This window comes from Macaca nemestrina, chromosome 1, assembly GCF_043159975.1.
Source record: "Macaca nemestrina isolate mMacNem1 chromosome 1, mMacNem.hap1, whole genome shotgun sequence".
Lineage (NCBI taxonomy): Eukaryota > Metazoa > Chordata > Mammalia > Primates > Cercopithecidae > Macaca > Macaca nemestrina.
Window position 1 is genome coordinate 179,771,782 of NC_092125.1, and position 21,266 is coordinate 179,793,047.

A 21,266-nucleotide genomic window follows, 5' to 3' on the forward strand; every position below is an offset into this window, starting at 1 on the left:
GTTTCTTTGCTCTTCTAATTCAACTTCCATTTTATAATAATTATTTAAATTTTGATTTCTTCCCTGAGTTCTATCACATAATTTCTGAGTTTTTCTAATACTAACTGGTATTGTTCTTCATGTCTTGTATCTTTTTTTTTTTTTTAATTTTTAAAAACCAGAACTTTTTTTTTTTTTTGAGACAGAGTCTCACTCTGTCATCCAGGCTGGAGTGCAGTGGCGCAATCTTGGCTCACTGCAACCTCTGCCTCCCGTATTCAAGTGATTCTGCTGCCTTAGCCTCCCGAGTAACTGGGATTACAGGTGTCCACCACCATGCCCAGCTAATTTTTGTATTTTTAGTAGAGATGGGTTTTCACCATGTTGGCCAGGTTGTTCTTGAACTCCTGACCTCAAGTGATCCACCTGCCTCAGCCTCCCAAAGTGCTAGGATTACAGGCATGAGTCACCACGCCCGGCCAACCAGAATATTTATTGGGTGACTAATCATCAAAATTCTTTTTTTCTTTTCTTTTTTTTTTTTTTGAGATGAATTTTTGCTCTGTTGCCTAGGCTGGAGTGAAATTCTTTTTTTTTTTTTTTTTTTTTTGAGACGGAGTCTCACGCTGTTGCCCAGGCTGGAGTGCAGTGGCGCGATCTCGGCTCACTGCAAGCTCCGCCTCCTGGGTTCACGCCATTCTCCTGCCTCAGCCTCCTGAGTAGCTAGGACTACAGGCGCCTGGAGTGAAATTCTTAAGATGAACTGGATGCTGCAACAGCTGCCTTCTTGGGTTTAGGTGTTGTTCCTTCACGGGATCCATACCTGAATCTGTGATACACACTTTTTAGGTGCCTTATTTGACTAGCCCTGGTGGTGTTTCATCTTTCAGCACTGGCACTCCAGTTTTACTTCCTCTTGTGCTTGGCAGCGTAGCCACATTTGCCACAGGTTGACTTCTGAAGGTGGTAGGCCTTAGAGGCACAGCGGCAGCACAACGTGTGTATCTTATTGCAATGCTTTCCAAACGATGATGTTCCCTTTGTCTCGCTTCTGTGACTGAGACCAAAGAGGTCTTGTATCATTTAAAAATTTTATTTTATTCTATTTCAAATAATTAGTTTATAGCTTTCTTTTTCTTTTTTCTTTTTTTTTTCTTTGAGATGGAGTCTTGTTCTGTCTCCAGGCTAGAGTGCAGTGGCGCGATCTCGGCTCACTGCAACCTCTGCCTCCCTGGTTCAAGCTATTCTCCTGCCTCAGCCTCCTGAGTAGCTGGGACTACAGGCGCGTGCCACCACGCCCAGCTAATTTTTGTAATTTTAGTAGAGACAGGGTTTCACCATGTTGGCCAGGATGGTCTCAATCTCCTGACCCTGTGATCCACCCACCTTGGCCTCCCAAAGTAATCCAAATGGATTACAGGTGTGAGCCACCACGCTTGGCCAGGTTATAGCTTTCAAAGGCTCAGACAGCAACCCTGGATAGTTGCAGGCACTTCTGGGTAGTGCTTTCAGCAGCTACAGGGTGCTCAAAACAATAGTTCTGACAGCAGCAGGGGCACCACCCTCAGTAGCTCAGCATTCAGTGTTGTCTCATGGCTCTAATGGAAGTAGTAGCTTCCTGGTATTTGGGCAATAACTCCTTTCTGCTGTTTGCTACTGCAGCCCCGTTCTTTCTTTCCCATACTTTTTCAGCCTTTCCAACAACTTTGTTACCAATTCCCTGCATTAAATCCCCCTTTGATATAGGTATCAAAAGTTGTTGTCCTGAAGAAACACTGTCCAATATAGTTAATTTCCTCCACTCATTCATTATTCATTAAATAAAAATTCATTGATTACTTACTAATGCAATGGGTACTTTGGAAGCAATGATAAACAAGACAAAGTCCCTGCTGTTGTGAAGTTTGTATACTAGTGAGAAGTCAGACAATAAGAAGTAAACAAATACACAAGATGATTTAAGATTGTGATAGGTGCTATAAAAATAGAAGCAGAGGCCAGGCGTGATGGCTGATGCCTGTAATCCCAGCACTTTGGGAGGCCAAGGCAGGCAGATCACCTGAGGTCAGGAGTTTGAGACCAGCCTGGCCAACATGGCAAAACCCTGTCTCTACTGAAAAATACAAAAATTAGCCAGCATGGTAGTATGCACCTGTAATCCCAGCTACTCAGGAGGCTGAGTCAGGAGAATCACTTGAACCCGAGAGGTGGAGGTTCGGTGAGCTGAGATCACGCCACTGTACTCCAGCCTGGGCAAAGGAGTGAGACTCTGTCTCAAAAAAAAAAAAAAAAAATATATATATATATATATAGATAGATAGATAGATAGATAGATAGATAGATAGATGTGGCTTAAACAATAAATAATTGTCTCTTGTATAAATGAAATTAGGAGGTAAAGGCAGGTAGCCTAGGACTGATATGGTTGCTGTAAATAATCAAGTCTCCTTTAAGCTCAGTACTTCATTTTCCCTACAGTGTGACCCCCTTTCTGTGGTCCAGTATGGTGCTAGAGCTCCAGCCAACACATCCCAAATCCAGGCAGCTGAATGGAGGATGGGATTAAGAAGAGGCAAAGACCACCATGCAGAAGCTCCCTTTTAAGGGGGTTTCTAGGAAGCTACCATGCAATACTTTGATTATATTTTATTGGCCTGAACTCAGTCAGCTGGCCACACTTAGCTGCAAGAGAGGCTGGGAAATGTAACTATATGCCCAGTTAAAAACTGGGAGTTCAGTTATTATGAAAGAAGGGGAGAATAGATATTGAAGCAGACAACGAGTAGTCTCTACCACAAGAACCTTAGAACATGAGGTATCTTTATGAACACTCATTTGGACTAATTTTTTTTTTTTTTTTTGGACAGGGTCTCACTCTATGGCCCAGGCTGGAGTGTGATGGTGCCATCACTGCTCACTTCAGCCTCAACCTCCCAGGTTCAAGCAATTCTCCTGCCTCAGTCTATGGAGTAGCTTGGACTACAGGTGTGCACCACTACACCTGGCTAATTAAATTTTTTTTTTTTTTTTTTTTTTGTGGTGGAGATGAGGTCTTACTATGTTGCCCAGGCTGGTCTGAAACTCCTGGCTTGTGATCCTCCTGCCTCAGCCTCCCAAAGTGCTGGGATTACAGGTATGAACCACTGTGCCTGGCCTGGACTAATTCTTTACAAGTTTTCTCCACCACCAGATGGGTCTCTTCACGGCAGAGACTTGATCTATCAGTTGTATTCCCAGTTTGTCCTGCAGTGCTTTAGACACGATTGATAGTAACATGGTTTTGGAAGTGAATAGGATATAATCTTAAAGCATTCAGGAAGCCGTTGTGGGCAAACATTGCAGAGCAGTAGGTGCGATCTCAATTCCTCTCACCAGCCTATGCATTTCTTTAGTCAGTAAATCACTGAATCTATTTCTGTCTTGAGTATTGAATGTTGTCTGTGGCATGTGATTGAGCATGAAAAGGTGTTAGCGATATGCATCCAGGGATCTCACTGAGGTCTAAAGCACTGAGAAGACTTCATTAGGTGAAACTTGGGTTGCTGAAAAACCTTTTTTCTTACCGGCAGTATATTAATGATAATATTTGTATAGCATATTATTTACATCCTCACAGTATCACCAGGATATTTTTATTTTCATCCTTATCTTACAGTTGAAGAAATGGAGGGTCAAAGAAGATAAAAATATTCAATTTAGCAAGGGGCAGATCTGGAAGTAGAAACCAGATTTTATGAAACCAAAGGCATCTCTAGAGAATTTTTTTTTTTTAATTTCAGTAAAATTACTGCGTACCTATTGTGGAGAGGACCACCACATCCTTTGATTTCACTTTTAGGTGACTGATAAAGTAATAGGGAGAAATGAGGGCAAATCATTTTGCTAGCTCTTTCTAACTGCAGAATTCCAATCAATCAATACTGTGGCTGTTATCGGCTTTATAAAAGACTACTATTCCCAGCATGCCTCAAGGCACCTCCAGGAAGACCTCGACTCCCTGCATTCTGTACTTTGGAACTCCGAGTCCCAGAATGCAACACTCCTTCTACTTTCTCCCAGGGGGCCGTCGAGACTACAGTTCCCAGCATGCAGCGCCGCCACGTGCTTCTGGCGCCCCGCTGGACCCTGCTTCGAAGAGAGCTTTTGGACGCCACAGGGCGGTTCCTGTAGTTACAGCCCCGTTTGCGGGATGTGTCTGCGCGGCAGTCCTGGCCCGTTGAGCTTGTCCAGACGAGGCCTCGCAGGGATGGGTTGAGGCCTGGGCCGGGCTTCGCTCAGGCAGCGTTTGAGGCAGCCCCAGCAGGGTCCTCCTGGGGCTTTCCTCCCTTTGAACTGCGGTGGCGGGCGGGCTCACTGTCTCCCGTACTCCCTAGACTGGGGGCCGCCATCTCCATGGCCACGGCCGTGAGTGGGCCCTGCGCTGGCAGGTCGCGGGACATACTGTGGCGCGTGAGTGCGGCGTGCACTGTGGCACGCGCTGCCAGGATCGGGCCGGGCGAGGAAGCTTTGACCGCGCGTGCGCGCTGGGCGGGGGAGGGCCAGTCCCAGGGTAGCGTGGAGGGAACGCGTGTGGAAGGCACCACCTGGGGGACTGATTGCGGGGTTGTGGGGCGTCCTGAGTGAAAGCTGGTTACGGGGTAGGAGAGGGGTCCCGAGTGGAAGGAAGTTGGTCAGAACGGGACGGATGTACTGAATGGAGATTGGAATAGGGAGTAAGGCGGAGTTTTACGCAAGGGTACCGTGTCCAGTAGGTGCAAAATAAATAACTGTTTCGTTAAGAAGTGGGAAGGAATGCACGGAATTGGAAAGAAATGTGGCATTAATAGAGGCTGGGGTTAGGGTCCAGTAAGCAGGGCAGGTGTTCTTTGTAAGGTAGAGTGGGACTGAGCTGAGGGTAATAGTACTTCCTCCTTAACAAGTTGTAGAATTAACAGTACTACATCCTTTCTCTGGAGTGCAAAGAGAAAGAGAAGAAAGATCCGTTTTGGAAAAGTGCTTCTATCCCAGTGCACTGCCATCTCCCCTGTATTCCAAACTAAAAACTTTTGGGTCCTTAAGTCTTATCTTTTTTTTTTTTTTTTTGAAACGGAGGCTCGCTCCCTGTTGCCCAGACTGGAGTGCAATGGCGCGATGTCGACTCACTGTAACCCCCGCCTCCCGGGTTCAAGCAGTTCTGCCTCAGCTTCCTGAGGAGCTGGAATTATAGGCACGCACCACCACGCCCAGCTAATTTTTGTATTTTTAGTAGAGATGGGGTTTCACCATGTTGGTCAGGCTGGTCTTGAACTCCTGACCTCAAGTGAGTCATCCACCTCGGCCTCCCAAAGTGCTGAGATACTATGTTTGAGCCACCGTGCCTGGCTCCTAAAATTTTTTTTAAAATTATTTTTATAATAGAGATAGGGTATCTTCTCCAGACTGGCCTTGAAATCCTGGGCTCAACCAGTCCTCCTGCCTCAGCCTCCTAACTATATGGGACATCAGGTGCATGCCATCGTGCCCGGTGCATGTTTAGCATGCATGAGTACTTCTTTCCTTTTTGTGGCTGAATAATCCACTGTATGGACATAGCGTATTTTGTTTATCCATTTATCAGTATGTGGGTATTTGGGTTGTTTCCACCCTTGGCTGTTGTGAGCCACCACACCCGGCTGGCAGTGTCTTTTGAGCAAAAAAGTTTTAAATATTGCTGATGTCCAGTTTATATTTTTCTTTTGTTGCTTATGCTTTTGGTGTCATATCTAAGAAACCATTGCCAAATCCAAGATCATGAAGGTTTACTCCTATGTTTTCTTCCAAGAGTTTTATAGTTTTAGCTCTTACATGTAGGTCTTTAATCCGTTTTGAGTTAATTTTATATAGAATGTGGAGGCTGGGCACAGTGGCTCAGGCCTATAATCCTAGCACTTTGGGAGGCTGAGGCTGGAGGATCACTTGGGGTCAGGAGTTTGAGACCCCGTCTCTACTGAAAAAAAAAAAAGATTAGTTGGGTGTGGTGGAGGGCACCTGTAACCCCACCTACTCTACTCAGGTGGCTGAGGCAGGAGAATCACTTGAACCCAGGAGGCAGAGGTTGCAGTGAGCTGAGATGGCGCCATTGTGTCTAGCCTGGGGGACAGAGTGAGACTGTCTCAAAAACACAACAAGAAGAAGAATGTGGGACAGGAGTTGAACTTTATTCTTTTTTTTATTTTAGACAGAGTCTTGCTCTGTCGCCTGGGCTGGAGTGATGCTTGGCTAATTTTTAAAAAAATTTTTTTGTAGAGACAGGGATTTACCATGTTGACCAGGCTGGTCTCAAACTCCTGGCCTCAAGTGATCTGCCTGTCCTGCTCTGCCAAATTGCTGGGATACGGGTGTGAGCCACCACGCCCGGCCTCAACTTTTTAGTGGACTGCCTCCTAACTGCTTTGTCTCCTGTTTAGTTCTTGTCCCTTCTGATCCTTCTTCCTTAAAGCCAGCTTTCAGTAAAAAGACATGTTTTACCTTGAGCAACTTGAATTTGATTGTCACTTCCATGTTTAAAACCCCTCTATATCTTCTTGTATTATTCAGCAGTAAAGATTTTCCTCCTATATGATAGATACTGGCAATTCAAACATGAATAGAATACTACAGTGCAGTAGTTGCCCAGTAAAGGTTCATGTCTGTTGATTGTAAATACAGTACACAGGTGGTTCCCATAAAATGTGTACAGCCTTTATATATTAATATAGCTATCAGTGAAGCCTAGAGGGACAAGTATTAGTTGCTCTAAAACAGCTGTAAATCAATGCCCACCACCCCTTATACAAAGTATGATATTTGATGTTGCACCTAACTTTGTACTAATGCAAGCATCAGCTCACTGATATTATAAATTCTTTAGTGGTATGTAATGTTATTAGTAGGAGTGAATGTTTGAGTTAATGGATTATGATCTGAGTTAGTGATTAACATCCTGTATGAAAAGATAGGATTTGCATAACTGAAATAATTTAACTGACTTCATGATTGAGGGTTTTTCTTTTTGTTTTTAGGTTTTGGGCTGGAGGATAGTTGCAAGTATTGTTTGGTCAGTGCTGCTTCTACCCCTCTGCACCACAGTATTTATAATTTTCAGCAGGATTGATTTGTTTCATCCTGTACAGTGGCTGTCTGGTAAGTGATACTCAATTTGGAGAGAAAGTTATAGGACCTACTTCTCAACATAAAAATTGCATTATGTTTCAAGCAGTTTATTTTTAATTACTGCCTATGTTATATTGACACATCAAAACATTCACTTTGAGATAATTTTAAGACATCTCCTTCATAACATAAATCACCTTTTTATTATGTAATAAGATTAATAAGCTTGTCAAAGACTATGTGTGATCATAGGAACAAAAACATCATTAGAAGACCCCATAAATGAAAACTTAGTTTCATTTGTTTTTCCTTTGGACAGCTTTATTGAGATTGTTTGTCTCTTTAAAATAGAAAACTGTTCCTGTCATCGATTTGAAATTGTGGGTAGAAAATATGACATGTACCTCTTTTAAAAATACATCTAAATTAAGAGCATTGATTTCTTTTTTTGAAACAGAGTCTCGCTCTGTCACCCAGGCTGAGTGCAGTGGCTCAGTCTTGGCTCACTGCAACCTCTGCTTCCCATCTTCAAGCAATTCTTGTGCCTCAGCCTCGTGAGTGGCTGGGATTACAAGCACGCGCCACCATGCCTGTCTGATTTTTGTATTTTTAGTAGATATGGGGTTTTGCCATGTTGCCCAAGCTGGTCTTGAGCTCCTGACTTCACGAAATCCACCTGCCTCGGCCTCCTGAAGTGCTGGGATTACAGGCGTGAGCCACCGCACCTGGCCTAAAATGTGCCTTAAATTCCTTAGAGACTAAATAAGATTACTAAATTTATTAAAAGTAACTTGTTTTCTGTTAACAACTACCCATTATTGCCTGTTTACTGTATGCCAGCTCCTTACGTATATTACCTCTTATCCTTCCTGTAACTGTGTAGTTAAGAGTTATTATTTCTACTTTATAAATGGGATAACTGAGATTCAGGTTAAATAATCCATGCATAGATACACAGCTAGTGAGTAACTGATTTAGGATTGAAAATTGGTCTTTCTTTTGCCTTGTGAAGTGGGAAGTGAGTTTTTAATTTCTTTTTTCACAAGAAAATGCCAGTTTTCAAGGAGTTGGGACTCTTTACCTATGACCTTTGGAGATAATTGGTGTTAAGTTTCTTGTTGACATATGTCCATCACTTTTTTGATAGGTCCCACTGGTCAGGTGAAATTAAGCCATAAGTCAGCACAGGCATAGCAAATATTTCTTTAGCCACCTTACCTGTGTCTGCTTTACTCACTAATCATGACTCTCTGGTGGCAACCTCAGAGTACTCAGTATTGCATTTGAGAGCCATTACCAATTGTTCACAATTGGCACTGGGGACAAAAACTTTTTGCCATTTCATGGCCAGAGGTTTTTTAATCCTCATAACACTTTCTCTCCAGGTTGGATTTGATTTATGCCATTTTCCTCATCAGAAGCTTGAGTTTAATTGTGGATGCTTAGTAAATATTCCTCATTAATTTAGGTCCATAGGCCAGGTGTGGTGGCTCACCCCTATAATCCCAGCACTTTGGGAGGCTAGGTGGGCAGATTGCCTGAGCTCAAGAGTTCACAACCAGCCTGGGTGTGGCAGCGTGCACCTGTAGTCCCAGCTACTCGGGAGGCTGAGGCACGAGAATTGCTTGAAGGGGGAAGGGGGGCGGAGGTTGCAATTAGCTGAGATCATACCGCTTCACTCCAGCCTGGGTGACAGAGTGAGACTCCGTCTCAAAAAACAAAAAAATTTGGCCGGGCGCGGTGGCTCAAGCCTGTAATCCCAGCACTTTGGGAGGCCGAGACGGGCGGATCACGAGGTCAGGAGATCGAGACCATCCTGGCTAACACAATGAAACCCCGTCTCCACTAAAAATACAAAAAAATTAGCCGGGCGTGGTGGCGGCGCCTGTAGTCCCAGCTACTCGGGAGGCTGAGGCAGGAGAATGGCGGGAACCCAGGAGGCGGAGCTTGCAGTGAGCCGAGATCGCGCCACTGCACTCCAGCCTGGGCGACAGAGCGAGACTCCGCCTCAAAAAAAAAAAAAAAAATTTAGGTCAATGAATCGTACTTTTAAAAATAAGTGGTTTTATTAAGTCTTAGCCTATTTAGCAAATATGTTCTTATTTTTATTTCTTTTGTTCATGTTTTTAGGCATAATATATATATATTTTTAAACTTTGAGATGGAATATCGATTGTTGAACTACTCTAAAATGTGAATGTATTAGTATTTCATGGGGACATCCTGATTTTTTTGTTTTTTAGTTCTGCTCATTTAGATGATGTGTGGATTATTCTATTTCCAAAAATGTTACTTTAGCTATACAAGGTAATTGCATTTATGAAGAAGAGATCTGAAAAATACTCTTTATATTTTAAGAAAAAACTTTGTTGGTATATTACTAAATATGGTACTTCTCTTTCATGTGATTAAATATTTGCATATGCGTGGCTGAGTGGCTCATACCTGTAATCCCAGCATTTTGGGAGGCCGGGGTGGGTGGATCACTTGAGGTCAGGAGTCCAAGACCAGCCTTGACAAAATAGTGAGACGCCATCTCTACTAAAAATACAAAAAATAGCCGTGGCGGGCATCTGTAATCCCAGCCACTGGAAGGCTGAGGCAGGAGAATTGCTTGAACCCAGGAGGCAGAGATTGCAGTGAGCCAAGATTGAGTCACTACACTCCAACCTGGGTGACAGAGCAAGACTCTGTCAAGAAAGAAAGAAAGAGAGAGAGAGAGAGAAAGAGAGAAGGAGAAGGAAGGAAAGAAGGAAATGTTTGCACATTCTAGTATTTTGTCTAATGTTAACTGGGTCATTTAAGAAATTCTAGTATAATTTTAAAGTACCTGGGGCCAGGCACGAATAACTCACACTGTACCTCTTTTTTTTTTCCCTTTGTTTTTGAAACAGGGTCTTTCTCGGTTGCCTAGGCTGGAGTGCAGTGGCGTGATCACTGCTCACTGCAACCTCAAACTCCCAGGCTCAAGTGATCTTCCCACCTCAGTCTCCCGAGTAGCTGGAGACTACAGGTGTGTACCACCACACCTGGCTATTTTTGTATTTTTGTAGAGATAGGGTTTCGCCATGTGCCCAGGATGGTCTTGAGCTCCCTGGCTCAGTGATCCCCCCATACCCATCCGACACTTTAGTTCTTGAGTTGATATCTCATTGAACCTGTCAGCAGTGTACAATTAAATTCTTGAAGAAAAGATGACCTTTAAAATTAATAATTGTGGTTCAAGCTCTTTTTATATTGCAGTGTACTAAACATGACTACATGACCGAATAACCTTTACTAATTCATCTCTCTTGTGTTTTAGATTCTTTCAGCGACCTGTATAGTTCCTATGTAATCTTTTACCTCCTGCTGCTGTCAGTGGTAATAATAATTATAAGTATTTTCAATGTGGAGTTCTATGCAGGTGAGTTTTCAAATGTTAACCTTCTTAAAAATATCCAAATTTATTTAAGGGAAAACTTAGTACATTTTATGTGTGAATGTGTTTTGTGTCAAAATTTTAAAAATGTATACAGAATCATATGCTTTGAATGTTGTACCTTAAAATTTATTTGGGTGCTACTTTCTGTTTTTAAAATATATTTAGACTTTTTAGGACAAATATGATTCTACTTATATGAAGTATCTGGAGTACTCAGATTCATAGAGAAAGAAAGTAGAATGCTAGCCTAGGAGAGGGGAGTGGAGAATTGCTGTTTAATGGGTAGAGTTGTGAAAGATGGAAACATTTGGGAGCTGGATGGTGGTAATGGTTGTACAACAATATGAATGTACTTATGCCACAGAACTTTGTACTTTAAAATGGTTTGAATTGTGAATTTTGTTATTTTACCACAATAAAAAAATTTAGACCTTTTAATAGTTAGTATTAAAGCTGTGATTTATTAGATACATTATAAAAAGAATTCCTTTATAGGGAAGACCAGGTGATTTCTAAGTTGTTTTTTTTTTTCAAATGTAATAATCTATAATACTGTGATTAAAAAAACTTTGTGTTTTTCTTTGGAGAATCACCTGCTGGATTCTAGAGCTTTTAATTTTTCTGTTTCTCTTCATACTCTTTCTGCCTTTTCATATTCCTTGAGTCTGCCCTTAAGATACAAGTTGTGGCAGATTTCACATAAGGAAAAAAATATACAATAGAAAGCTTTTCCTGACACTTATTTTTCACTATAGCATTTTCCTTTTTTTGTTTTTTTTTTTGAGACAGAGTCTTGCTCTGTCACCAGGCTAGAGTGCAGTGGTGTGATCTCAGCTCACTGCAACCTCTGCCTCCTGGGTTCAAGTGATTCTCCTGTCTCAGCCTCCCGAGTAGCTGGAATTACAGGCATGTGCCACCACACACGGCTAATTTTTGTATTTTTAGAAGAGACGGCGTTTCACCACGTTGGCCAGGATTGTCTTGATCTCTTGACCTTGTTGTGATCCGCCCTCCTCGGCCTCCCAAGTGCTGGGATTACAGGCATGAACCACTGCGCCTGGCCAATTTTCCTTTTTTTTTTAATTTAAAAACATTTTTTTAAATGTACATGTTCAATGTGTACTAACATGTCTAAACCTTAGTTTATCATAATGACATGTTTTAGATTTTACATTTCATTGATTATATGAATATTCTGTTTATTGATTTATTTATTATTATTTTTGAGATGGAGTCTTTCTCTGTCTCCCAGGCTGGAGTGCAGTGGCACAATCTCAGCTCACTGCAAGCTCCGCCTCCTGGGTTCACGCCATTTTCCTGCCTAAGCCTCCCGAGTAGCTGGGACTGCAGGTGCCCGCCACCATGCCCGGCTAATTTTGTTTTTGTATTTTTAGTAGAGACGGGGTTTCACCATGTTAGCCAGGATGGTCTCGATCTCCTGACCTTGTGATCTGCCCGCCTCGGCCTCCCAAAGTGCTGGGGTTATAGGCGTGAGCCACCACGCCTGGCCAATTTTTTTTTTTTTTTTGAGACGGAGTCTCGGTCTGTGGCCCAGGCTGGAGTGCAGTGGCCGGATCTCAGCTCACTGCAAGCTCCGCCTCCCGGGTTTATGCCATTTTCCTGCCTCAGCCTCCCGAGTAGCTGGGACTACAGGCGCCCGCCACCTCGCCCGGCTAGTTTTTTGTATTTTTTAGTAGAGACGGGGTTTCACCGGATTAGCCAGGATGGTCTCAATCTCCTGACCTCGTGATCTGCCCGTCTTGGCCTCCCAAAGTGTTGGGATTACAGGCTTGAGCCACTGCGCCCGGCCTTTTTTTTTTTTTTTAAGAGAAAACAGATGCAGTGGGATCATAGAATACTCAGACCGGGAGGATTTTTTTTTTTTTTTTTTTTTTTTTGAGACAGAGTTTCGTTCTTGTTGCCCAGGCTGAGTGCAATGGCATGATCTCAGCTCACCGCAACCTCTGCCTTCCGGATTCAAGCGATTCTCCTACCTCAGCCTCCCGAGTAGCTGGGATTACAGGCATGCACACCACACCCAGCTAATTTTTTCTGTTTTTAGTAGAGATGAGACTTCTCTCTGTTGGTCAGGCAGGTCTCAAACTCCCAACCTCAGGTGATCGGCCTGCCTCGGCCTTCCAAAATGTTGGGATTACAAGTGTGAGTGTCCGCACCCAGCCTACGTCATTTTCCTTTTTAGCTCTTCAGTACTTCCTTGTAAAATATGGTGTAAAATTTTAAATTCTAACTCTGGATGTTACAGTACTTATCCTTTTCCCTTGCTTGCTTGCTTTTTTTGGTCTACAAGACGGAGTGTAGTTTTGTCGCCCAGGCTGGAGTGCAGTGGCGCGATCTTGGCTCATTGCAACCTCCACCTCCCAGGTTGAAGCAATTCTTCTGCCTCAGCTGCCTGAGTAGCTGGGATTACAGGCATATGCCACCACGCCTGGCTAATTTTTGTATTTTTAGTAGAGATGGGGGTTGGGCAGGCTGGTCTTGAACTCCTGACCTCAAGTGATCTGCTTGCCTTGGCCTCCCAAAGTACTGTGATTACAGACGTGAGCCACTGGGCCTGGCCTTGCTTGCTTGCTTTCTTTTTTTTTTTTGAGATGGAGTCTCGCTCTGTTGCCCAGGCTGGAGTGCAGTGGTGCGGTCTTGGCTCACTGCCACCTCCGCCTCCCGGGTTCAAGTGATTCTCCTGTCTCAGCCTCCTGAGTAGGTGAGATTACAGTTGCCCACTACCACACCTGGCTATGTTTTTGTATTTTTAGTAGAGACGGGATTTCACCATATTGGCCAGGCTGGTCTCAAACTCTTGACTTTGTGATCTGCCTGCCTCGGCCTCCCACAGTGCTGGGATTAGAGGCGTGAACCACTGCACCCAGCCTGCTTTCTTAATTCCTCTCTATTGGCTGGTAGGCTTTTTCCATGCCAGCCCTGTTCGAAACTCTTTGGCTTACAGCCACACTTAAACAGAGTGTTCTTTCATACTCTCCCTTGTGCGTGGGTCATCTTCTGTATGTAATATGTCAGTTGAGGGGTCCCCAGTCAGTCCTTCTTAAAGCCTGACTATTCACTTTGGCTCATTCCTTCGGTAACCATCCCTTATGCATTTACTATGTGCCATGCATTGTGTGAGGAGAAGAGAGAAATGATACGGTTCCATCTTTCTCCAGAGGATCGTGGTTAATGGAGAGACAGACAGTAAATATGAAGCATATTTGATTACAGTACATTGGATGGTAAGAGCTTATATAGGAGCACCACTTGCCCCAGCATGGGGGAACTTGAGGAGATGATGCTTAAACCAAGCCTTGCAGGATGAGTTGAATTAAGTAAACAAAGAAGGAATATGATGTTCTAGAGAGAAGGTATAGCGTATAAAAAGGCTTAGTGATATGAGAGGATTTGGTATATTTAGAGTGTTACAAGTTAGTTGCACAGTCAGTAGGACCTTGTGGGCATTTCTGGTAGGGAGGGAGAGGTGATAGGAGCCTCTTCCTCAAAGTGTAAAGCACCTGAAACTTGTCCCTTCATACTTAATTTTCTATCTCCTGCCATCTCTTTACTTTGAGTATAGTAAGAGGAAAATACCTGCATAGATAGATCAGGGAACCCTAGGCTAGCTGTTTCCAAAGGTAAACATCCCTCATGTCCTACACATACTTGCCTCCCTAGCTCATTTGCAGAAAATGTTTTTGGATTGTCTGAAGGGTATTAAAAATCCCCATATAAGCATTTATCTTAGCATTTATGTTGTCAGTATTTACCTTCTTTATGGTTTTTTTTTTCGTAAGTGGACTATATATTGACAGTTTCAAATGCTGATGGTAGGAGCTCTTTTTAAAAAGTAGGCCAGGCATGGTGGCTCATGCCTGTAATCTCAACACTTTGGGAGGCCAAGGTGGGTGGATCACCTAAGGTCAGGAGTTTGAGACCAGCCTGGCCAACATGGTGAAACCCTGTCTCTACTAAAAATACAAAAACTAGCTGGGCATAGTGGCAGGCGCCCATAATCCCAGCTACTTGGGAGGCTGAAGCAGGAGAATCGCTTGAACCCGAGAGGCAGAGGTTGCAGTGAGCCAAGATCGTGCCACTGCACTCAAGCCTGGGCAACAACAGTGAAACTCCGTCTCAAAAATAAATAAAATAAGATAAAATAAATAAATAAATAAATAAATAAAAAAGTCAGTATTCAGGAGCTGAGCCCAGTCACTCTCCCACACTGCAAGACCATTACAGTAGTCCATATATGAAAAAAAAAGTCATTACTCTTTTATGGTGCTTACGAGAATACTAGGATAGGCACTATTTGAACTATTAGGAAATTTTAATGAAAAATGTTAATCATGCTGCCCTTAGGTTTCATCTCTAGATTCTTTGGATTTTTTTGTGTCTGTTTATTCATGCTTTCCTCAAATTTTTTTAACTTAGAATTTTTAACTTTACATTTTTCTGTTTTGTGTTTTACATTGATTGTGGGTTTCTTTCTGCTTTTGGAGCATTTGTGCCAGGATGAGAGGGGACAGTTTAGATCCTCTAACTGCATATGCTGCAGATTATAAAGCCACAGTAATGTGTTTCCTTTGCAGTTGTGCCTTCTATTCCTTGCTCCAGACTTGCTCTGATAGGGAAGATCATTCATCCTCAGCAACTCATGCACTCATTTATTCATGCTGCAATGGGAATGGTGATGGCCTGGTGTGCTGCCGTGATAACCCAGGGCCAGTACAGTTTTCTCGTGGTCCCCTGCACTGGTACTAACAGGTAATATTAAATATATTTTTCCTTAGGAACTTCGTTTAATTACTAAGCCAAAGGTGACCTATATAGGTTAATCCTATGAGTAATCTTTGCTTTCCAGACTTCTGTAAAAGGTGCTTTTTTGCATACATCAAATGTTTTTAATATTTTATGTTTATTGAATTCAGCAATTAAAAAAACATTATGTGCAAGGTGCTATGCGATTTATGAGAGTGATTCAAACATAGACTATAAGATCCTTGAGAGTTGAGAACAATAGAGAAATTAAGACATGGATGCAGAGGAATGTAATAGGATGAAGAAAGTGAGATGTGCAGACAAAACCTGTGGAAGTTCAGAAAACAAGAGGGATCCACACATGTTCTTGGAGGAGGTAGCATTTGGTTGGAGTTTGAAGGAAGGGTAGTATGGAAAGAATGAAGAAAAAATTTTAAAAAATTGTAACTGCCTTTTATAGAGCGCTTCTATAATTTTGAAACTCCTATAGTTCTTCAACACATGGCATTGATACTAATTGCAAGTTGATATTCTGACTAAAAATTAGAAAAGATTACTGGGAGCCAGGAGTGGTGGCATGTGCCTGTCATCCCACTGCTTGGCAGGCTGAGGCAGGAGGATCCCTTGAGTTCAGAAATTGGAGGCTGCAGTGCCCTATGATTATGCCTGTGAATAGCTCCTGCACTCCAGCCTGGGCAGTGTAGTGAGACCTTGTTTTTTTTTTTTTTTTTTTTTTTTTTTAAACAAAGATGATTGGAGTGATCTTAAATTCTCTGTTTTCCACTGACTTTAAAACAGTGTTACATTATTACTACTGAATACTTGATTTTCTTTTTGCCTCCAGCTACTATTATATAAGGCAGGTAGTTTTTTCCCCGCTTAACCTCATAAGCTTTCTTGGTGAAAACTGTCCTGTTGATAAACATTAAATGATAAAAGACTGTGAGTACAGGACTGCTATGAAAAAGGAAATCCCAACTGCTCACCATGGATGAGTCTTGAATTCTTTTTTGCACTTCTCTTCCTAATGGAGGTGAAGGTGAAGTTCCAGGGAGCAGAAGGCAACCGTAAGCTACAAGTTGTTGAAGACGTTATAGTGCCTATTACAAATACATTTCCTGATAATTTCACAGTCAGAATCTTTAACAAAACGAATCTTTCTTCATCATTTTGTAACTCGGAGTTCAGATAACAGTTAACTTTGTGTCTTACCTCTCCTGGAGTTAGATGGTGGGGCAGGCCTACAACCTGTGTGCCTCTGTTAAAAATGGCGTTCTACTGAATTATGATGTTGTCTCTGTATACCCCCAGATATCTGATAGATCATAGAGATTCTCAAGAAACTCTCAAAGGAGTTCTTTTTTTTAAGAAAGGAGTTTGAGAGCTTGTTGTTTACCAAATAGATCTTATGCTTATAATGAAAGCTCTTGTAAAATGATAGGGGAGTGGGCTTACAGCAGTGTCCAGCAGGGGGATCCTCTTAGATTTGGGAAGCATCAGGAGTTCCTCTTCAGCAGGAGTCCTTCAGGCAGTTCAAACAGATGATAGGTCCCATAGCCACGTGGGAGCTGCAGTCTTGTCTGTGGATACAGCTCAGGTACAAGGAGGAAAAAAAATCAGTATCAGACATGTATGGGACTCTCTGCTTTAAAGACCTTGTGCCCCACAAAATCCAGTAGTATCTCTTGTAGCAGTTTTATGGGCACAGCATCCAGGATCCCCATGAGGGAATACTCAGTTTTAAAGAGATAACACAAACCCAATGTTACGGCATCTCTATCAGGTATGTGTAACTCATTTATAGTTGCTCTCAGCCCAGACACAGTTTACCAACTTGTAAGCAACACTGTTTATTATTATAGTAGATATTCTTAATCATATCAGATTTCCAGGGGAATAGAGGTAGAATTAATTAAAGATCAGAGTTTCATGATTCAGGAAAAAAGGTTTTGTTAATTTTGTTCACACTTACTGAAAACGAGCCATCTTGTTAGAATTTGGGACATTTCTTAAGTCTTAAGTAATTAAAGTAATTAAGCTTTGCCTTCAGTAAACATTGAGCCTAAAACAGTGATATATGTCCCTGACTGTTGAATTAATAACTTAATTTTTTCCCTTCAGCTTTGGTAGCCCTGCTGCGCAAACCTGCTTGAATGAATATCATCTTTTTTTCCTACTGGCTGGAGCATTCATGGGCTATAGCTATAGCCTCTTGTATTTTGTTAACAACATGAACTATCTTCCATTTCCCATTATACAGGTAAGATCACTTGAGCATTACTTTATGTCAAAATTTGGCTGAGGTAAAATTGCCTTCGTGCTTATGTATATAACTGGATTTATCTGATTCATTCAATATTTGGTAACCAAAACTTAGAACTGAAATCCTCAAAATGCCATTTAGAGAGAAGATATTTGTCTTCATGAGACTTCAGCATGTTTTTGAGAGTTGTAGTTACCTTTTGACATTCTCAGAATACCTCTTTGCTACACTGTTTCCCTTCCTGCTAGGTAATGGCACTTGCTGTGACCCACCAGGGTTTGATGATGTTCATACATAGTAATCTGTAGCTTCTTTTTTTTTTTTTTTGAGACAGAGTCTTGCCTTCGCCCAGCCTGGAGTGCAATGGCGCAATCTCGACTCACTGCAACCTCCGCCTCCCGGGTTCAAGCAATTCTCCTGCCTCAGCCCCCACATGCCACCATGCCCAGTTAATTTTTGTATTTTTAGTAGAGACAGGGTTTCACCATATTGGCCAGGCTGGTCCTGAACTTGTTACCTCAAGTAATCCACCCACCTCGGCCTCCCAAAGTGCTGGGATTATAGGCATGAGCCACCGCGCCCAGCTGCTGCTTTTTTTTTTTTTCTTTTTTTTGAGACAGAGTCTCACTCTGTCACCCGGGCTGGAGTGCAGTGGCGTGATCATGGTTCACTGCAGCATTCACCTCCTGGCTCAAGCAGTCCTCCCACCTCAGCCCCGCCGAGTATCTGGGACTCCAGGTGTGCAGCACTGTGCCTGGCTAATTTTTGTATTTTTTGTAGAGACGGGGTTTCTCCTTGTTGCCCGGGCTGGTCTCAAGCTCCTGGGCTCAAGCTATCTGCCCGTGTTGGCCTCCCAAAGTGCTGGGGTTACAGGTGTGAACCACCGTGGCTGGCCTGCTAGCTTCTTTTTGAACTTAAGAACCTTGTGAGTTTGGGGATGTGCAAGTAATTTTAGAATATGTCACTTACTGTCTCCTACCATTTTCAGAACAAGGCAAAGTTTGTGTAAATAAAACAGTTTCAGCTGGTTTGAGTGGTAGAGTATAATCTACCTTTCAGTTAGGTCTTAAAAATGTAATCTGGTAGGAGTTATTCCTGGAACTGAGAAGCACTCCTCTGGCAGGAGAGGGAAAGATGGTTGAGGTGTCTCACGGATGCGTGAGGGCTCTTCCCAGCCTGTTTCTGCTGCTCCTCATTTGCGCAATTCTATTACTTCCTTCATTCATGCCCTGGTAGACTGAAGACTGGACATTGGAGCAAAAATTATTGTTTCTACCATGTAATGTCAAAATTTGTAAAATTTTAGTACTTTTTTTTTTTTGTGATTTCTTTTGGTACAATGTTAGATTTATTCTTAATCCCAAAAGTTTATTCTATGATGGTAATAGCTTTGGCTTCAGCTTTGGCAGAATATTGATTTTTAACAATTGGTGATTCAGTATTTGGTCAAAAAATGTATTTGGGGCATGTCTTGTAGCCATGAGTGTATAGTGGTATTGGTCTGCTGAGTTGGGTGCTGTTCTTCAGCCTGGGGATAGTTGGAGCAGGTGTTTTGCTGGGTGGTGCGATGGAAGGGCAGTGGAATGAAGAAGCTGAAGATTTGGGAAGACTAGTGGAAATGATGGCTTTTGATGCCCAGGACCATAGTTTCCTGCCCATCAGGTTTGTAAGTGTCTTGCCCAGCAGGATAGGTTTGCCTCCCGAGAAGACTAAGAGGGAGGGATGACACCATAGCTTATCCTTCTTTCGTTAATTCTAGGAGTGTGGCATACGGTGTATGACCTTTCCATGTGCATTTTAAGTTGCTAAGGAAGCAAGTTGGATTGTCAGGAAACTGAGAAGTCAGGCCCATTCCCCTTCTGACCCTCTATAGAGCGCAATGTGATTAATAGCCAAGCTGACCAGAGAACTTTAGAGCTTAAAGAATTTTATAAGCAATAACAACCATTAACATTATCATCGTTATTTATTTATTTATTTATTTATTGCCAGACAGTCTGAGTATGTTTATATCACCATTATTTTTGATGCTACCTGTCAGGTAGCTTTCCAAGAATGATAATATTTTTATTATAAAATATTAAAATATCATATCATATTGATAAGTTGAATGTTTCCTTGACCACCCCGTGGCCAGTCTCAACCATTGTTACCAGTGGGATTAAGGATAATGCACTAAACTGGTGAAGTTTATATTCTTCCAGACCGTTTAGTGTACATTTACATGTATGTAGCTATAACATTATATATTTTGTGGAGTGGGGTTTATATAAGTGGTTTTATCTTATATACATTATTCATTAACTACTTTTTTCATGTAACTATGAAAATTTAAGGCTTTTTTTTGAGACGGAGTTTTGCTCTTGTTGCCCAAGGTGGAATGCAGTGGCGCAATCTCAGCTCACTGCAACCTCCACCTCCTGGGTTCAAATGATTCTTCTGCCTCAGCCTCATGAGTAGCTGGGACTATAGGTGTGCACTACCACACTCAGCTAATTTTTGTAGAAAAATTAAGTCTTTTAAAAGATCTACTAATTTTAACCAATTTGCCATTAGTCCATTAGTTTTTTCTTTAAACTTGCCTACACTACTAAAACCAATTCTATTGCCTTTATCAAATTTATTGTTCTATGAGTTACCAGGAGTGTAAAAAATACAAATAATAAAAAAGATGAAAACAAAACCAACCAACCAAAAAAGAACAGGAACAAAAAATAATTCTTAATGATGGACCGATAGGGAAAAGCAGACTGTTAGTATGAAGTAGGGCACAAAGAAATGTACATCAAGACAGGGCTTGGCAAACTATGCCAACAAGACTGTTGAAAGTATTAAATGAGATTTATAGAGCATTTAGCATAGTGCCTGGCACATAGTAAATATTTAGTGAAGGGTAGTTCATAGCCAAATCACAGAAGAAATCCAACAGGGAATTGAAAAACACTTCAGCATAGGAGCAAGAGGTGGGGGAAATGGTATTTTCTGCCTGTCTGCTGAAATGTCTCCCTGCTTCCCTAGCCTCTCTGAACCTTTGTGAAGAATGGTTGAGGTGAAAGCTGTGGTAGGAATAGTATAGGAACTATGCCGTTTTTGTTGGGGCAGGTGTGTGGTAGTGGTAGCACCCAGTGGCTACATAGAATAGTGCAATTCCACATCTTGTACTTTGAAAATAGTTGAACAGACCAATATAATTGAAGCAATATGATTAGTGACCAAGTATTTATATGGACTACTTTTTGTTTGTTTTCTTTTTGAGACATAGTGTCGCTCTGTCACGCAGGTTGGAGTGCAGTGGTGCGGTCTCAGGTCACGGCAACTTTTGCCTCTCAGGTTCAAGCAATCCTCCCGGCTCAGCCTTCCGAAGAGCTGGGATTGCAGGTGGCTGCCACCGTGCCTTATCTTATATTTATTATTTTTGTATTTTTAGTAGAGACGGGGTTTTACCATGATGGCTAGGCTGGTCTAGAACTCCTGACCTCAAGTGATCTGCCTACCTTGTCCTCCCAAAGTGTTGGGATTACAGTCGTGAGCCACTGCACCTGGCTTGGGCTGCTTTTTGTAAGATACTGTAGGCATCTCCATTCATGATATGAAGATATAGCTTCTCAGTACTATAATTCTTTGCTATTCTTAAGCTTCTGAAGTTCCTTAAGGAAGGATCAGTCCTAATATAAGCATAAATGAAGACCAGGGCTGGGTGCAGTGGCTCATGCCTGTAATCCTAGCACT

At 42.2% G+C, this 21,266-nt stretch overlaps 1 protein-coding gene and 1 pseudogene across 2 annotated transcripts in view; one reads left to right on the forward strand and one right to left on the reverse strand.

The window, feature by feature from the left end:
* Nucleotides 1–732: 732 nt before the first annotated feature.
* LOC112428980 (large ribosomal subunit protein eL37 pseudogene) lies at nt 733–1,107 on the reverse strand (annotated as a pseudogene).
* A 2,534-nt stretch (nt 1,108–3,641) lies between these two features.
* Nucleotides 3,642–21,266, forward strand: part of LOC105495087 (NDC1 transmembrane nucleoporin) — a 67,390-nt gene continuing 49,765 nt past the window's right edge. The window contains exons 1-5 of one of the 2 annotated variants that reach the window (XM_011764270.3): nt 3,642–4,428; nt 6,999–7,119; nt 10,394–10,495; nt 15,106–15,280; nt 17,396–17,534. In XM_011764270.3, coding sequence (XP_011762572.2) covers nt 4,372–4,428; nt 6,999–7,119; nt 10,394–10,495; nt 15,106–15,280; nt 17,396–17,534 — 594 coding nt within the window. In that variant the 5' untranslated portion in view covers nt 3,642–4,371. Of the gene's footprint in view, nt 4,429–4,543; nt 4,727–6,998; nt 7,120–10,393; nt 10,496–15,105; nt 15,281–17,395; nt 17,535–21,266 lie in introns of those variants that run through there. The other variant, XM_011764271.3, reaches the window with a different exon arrangement.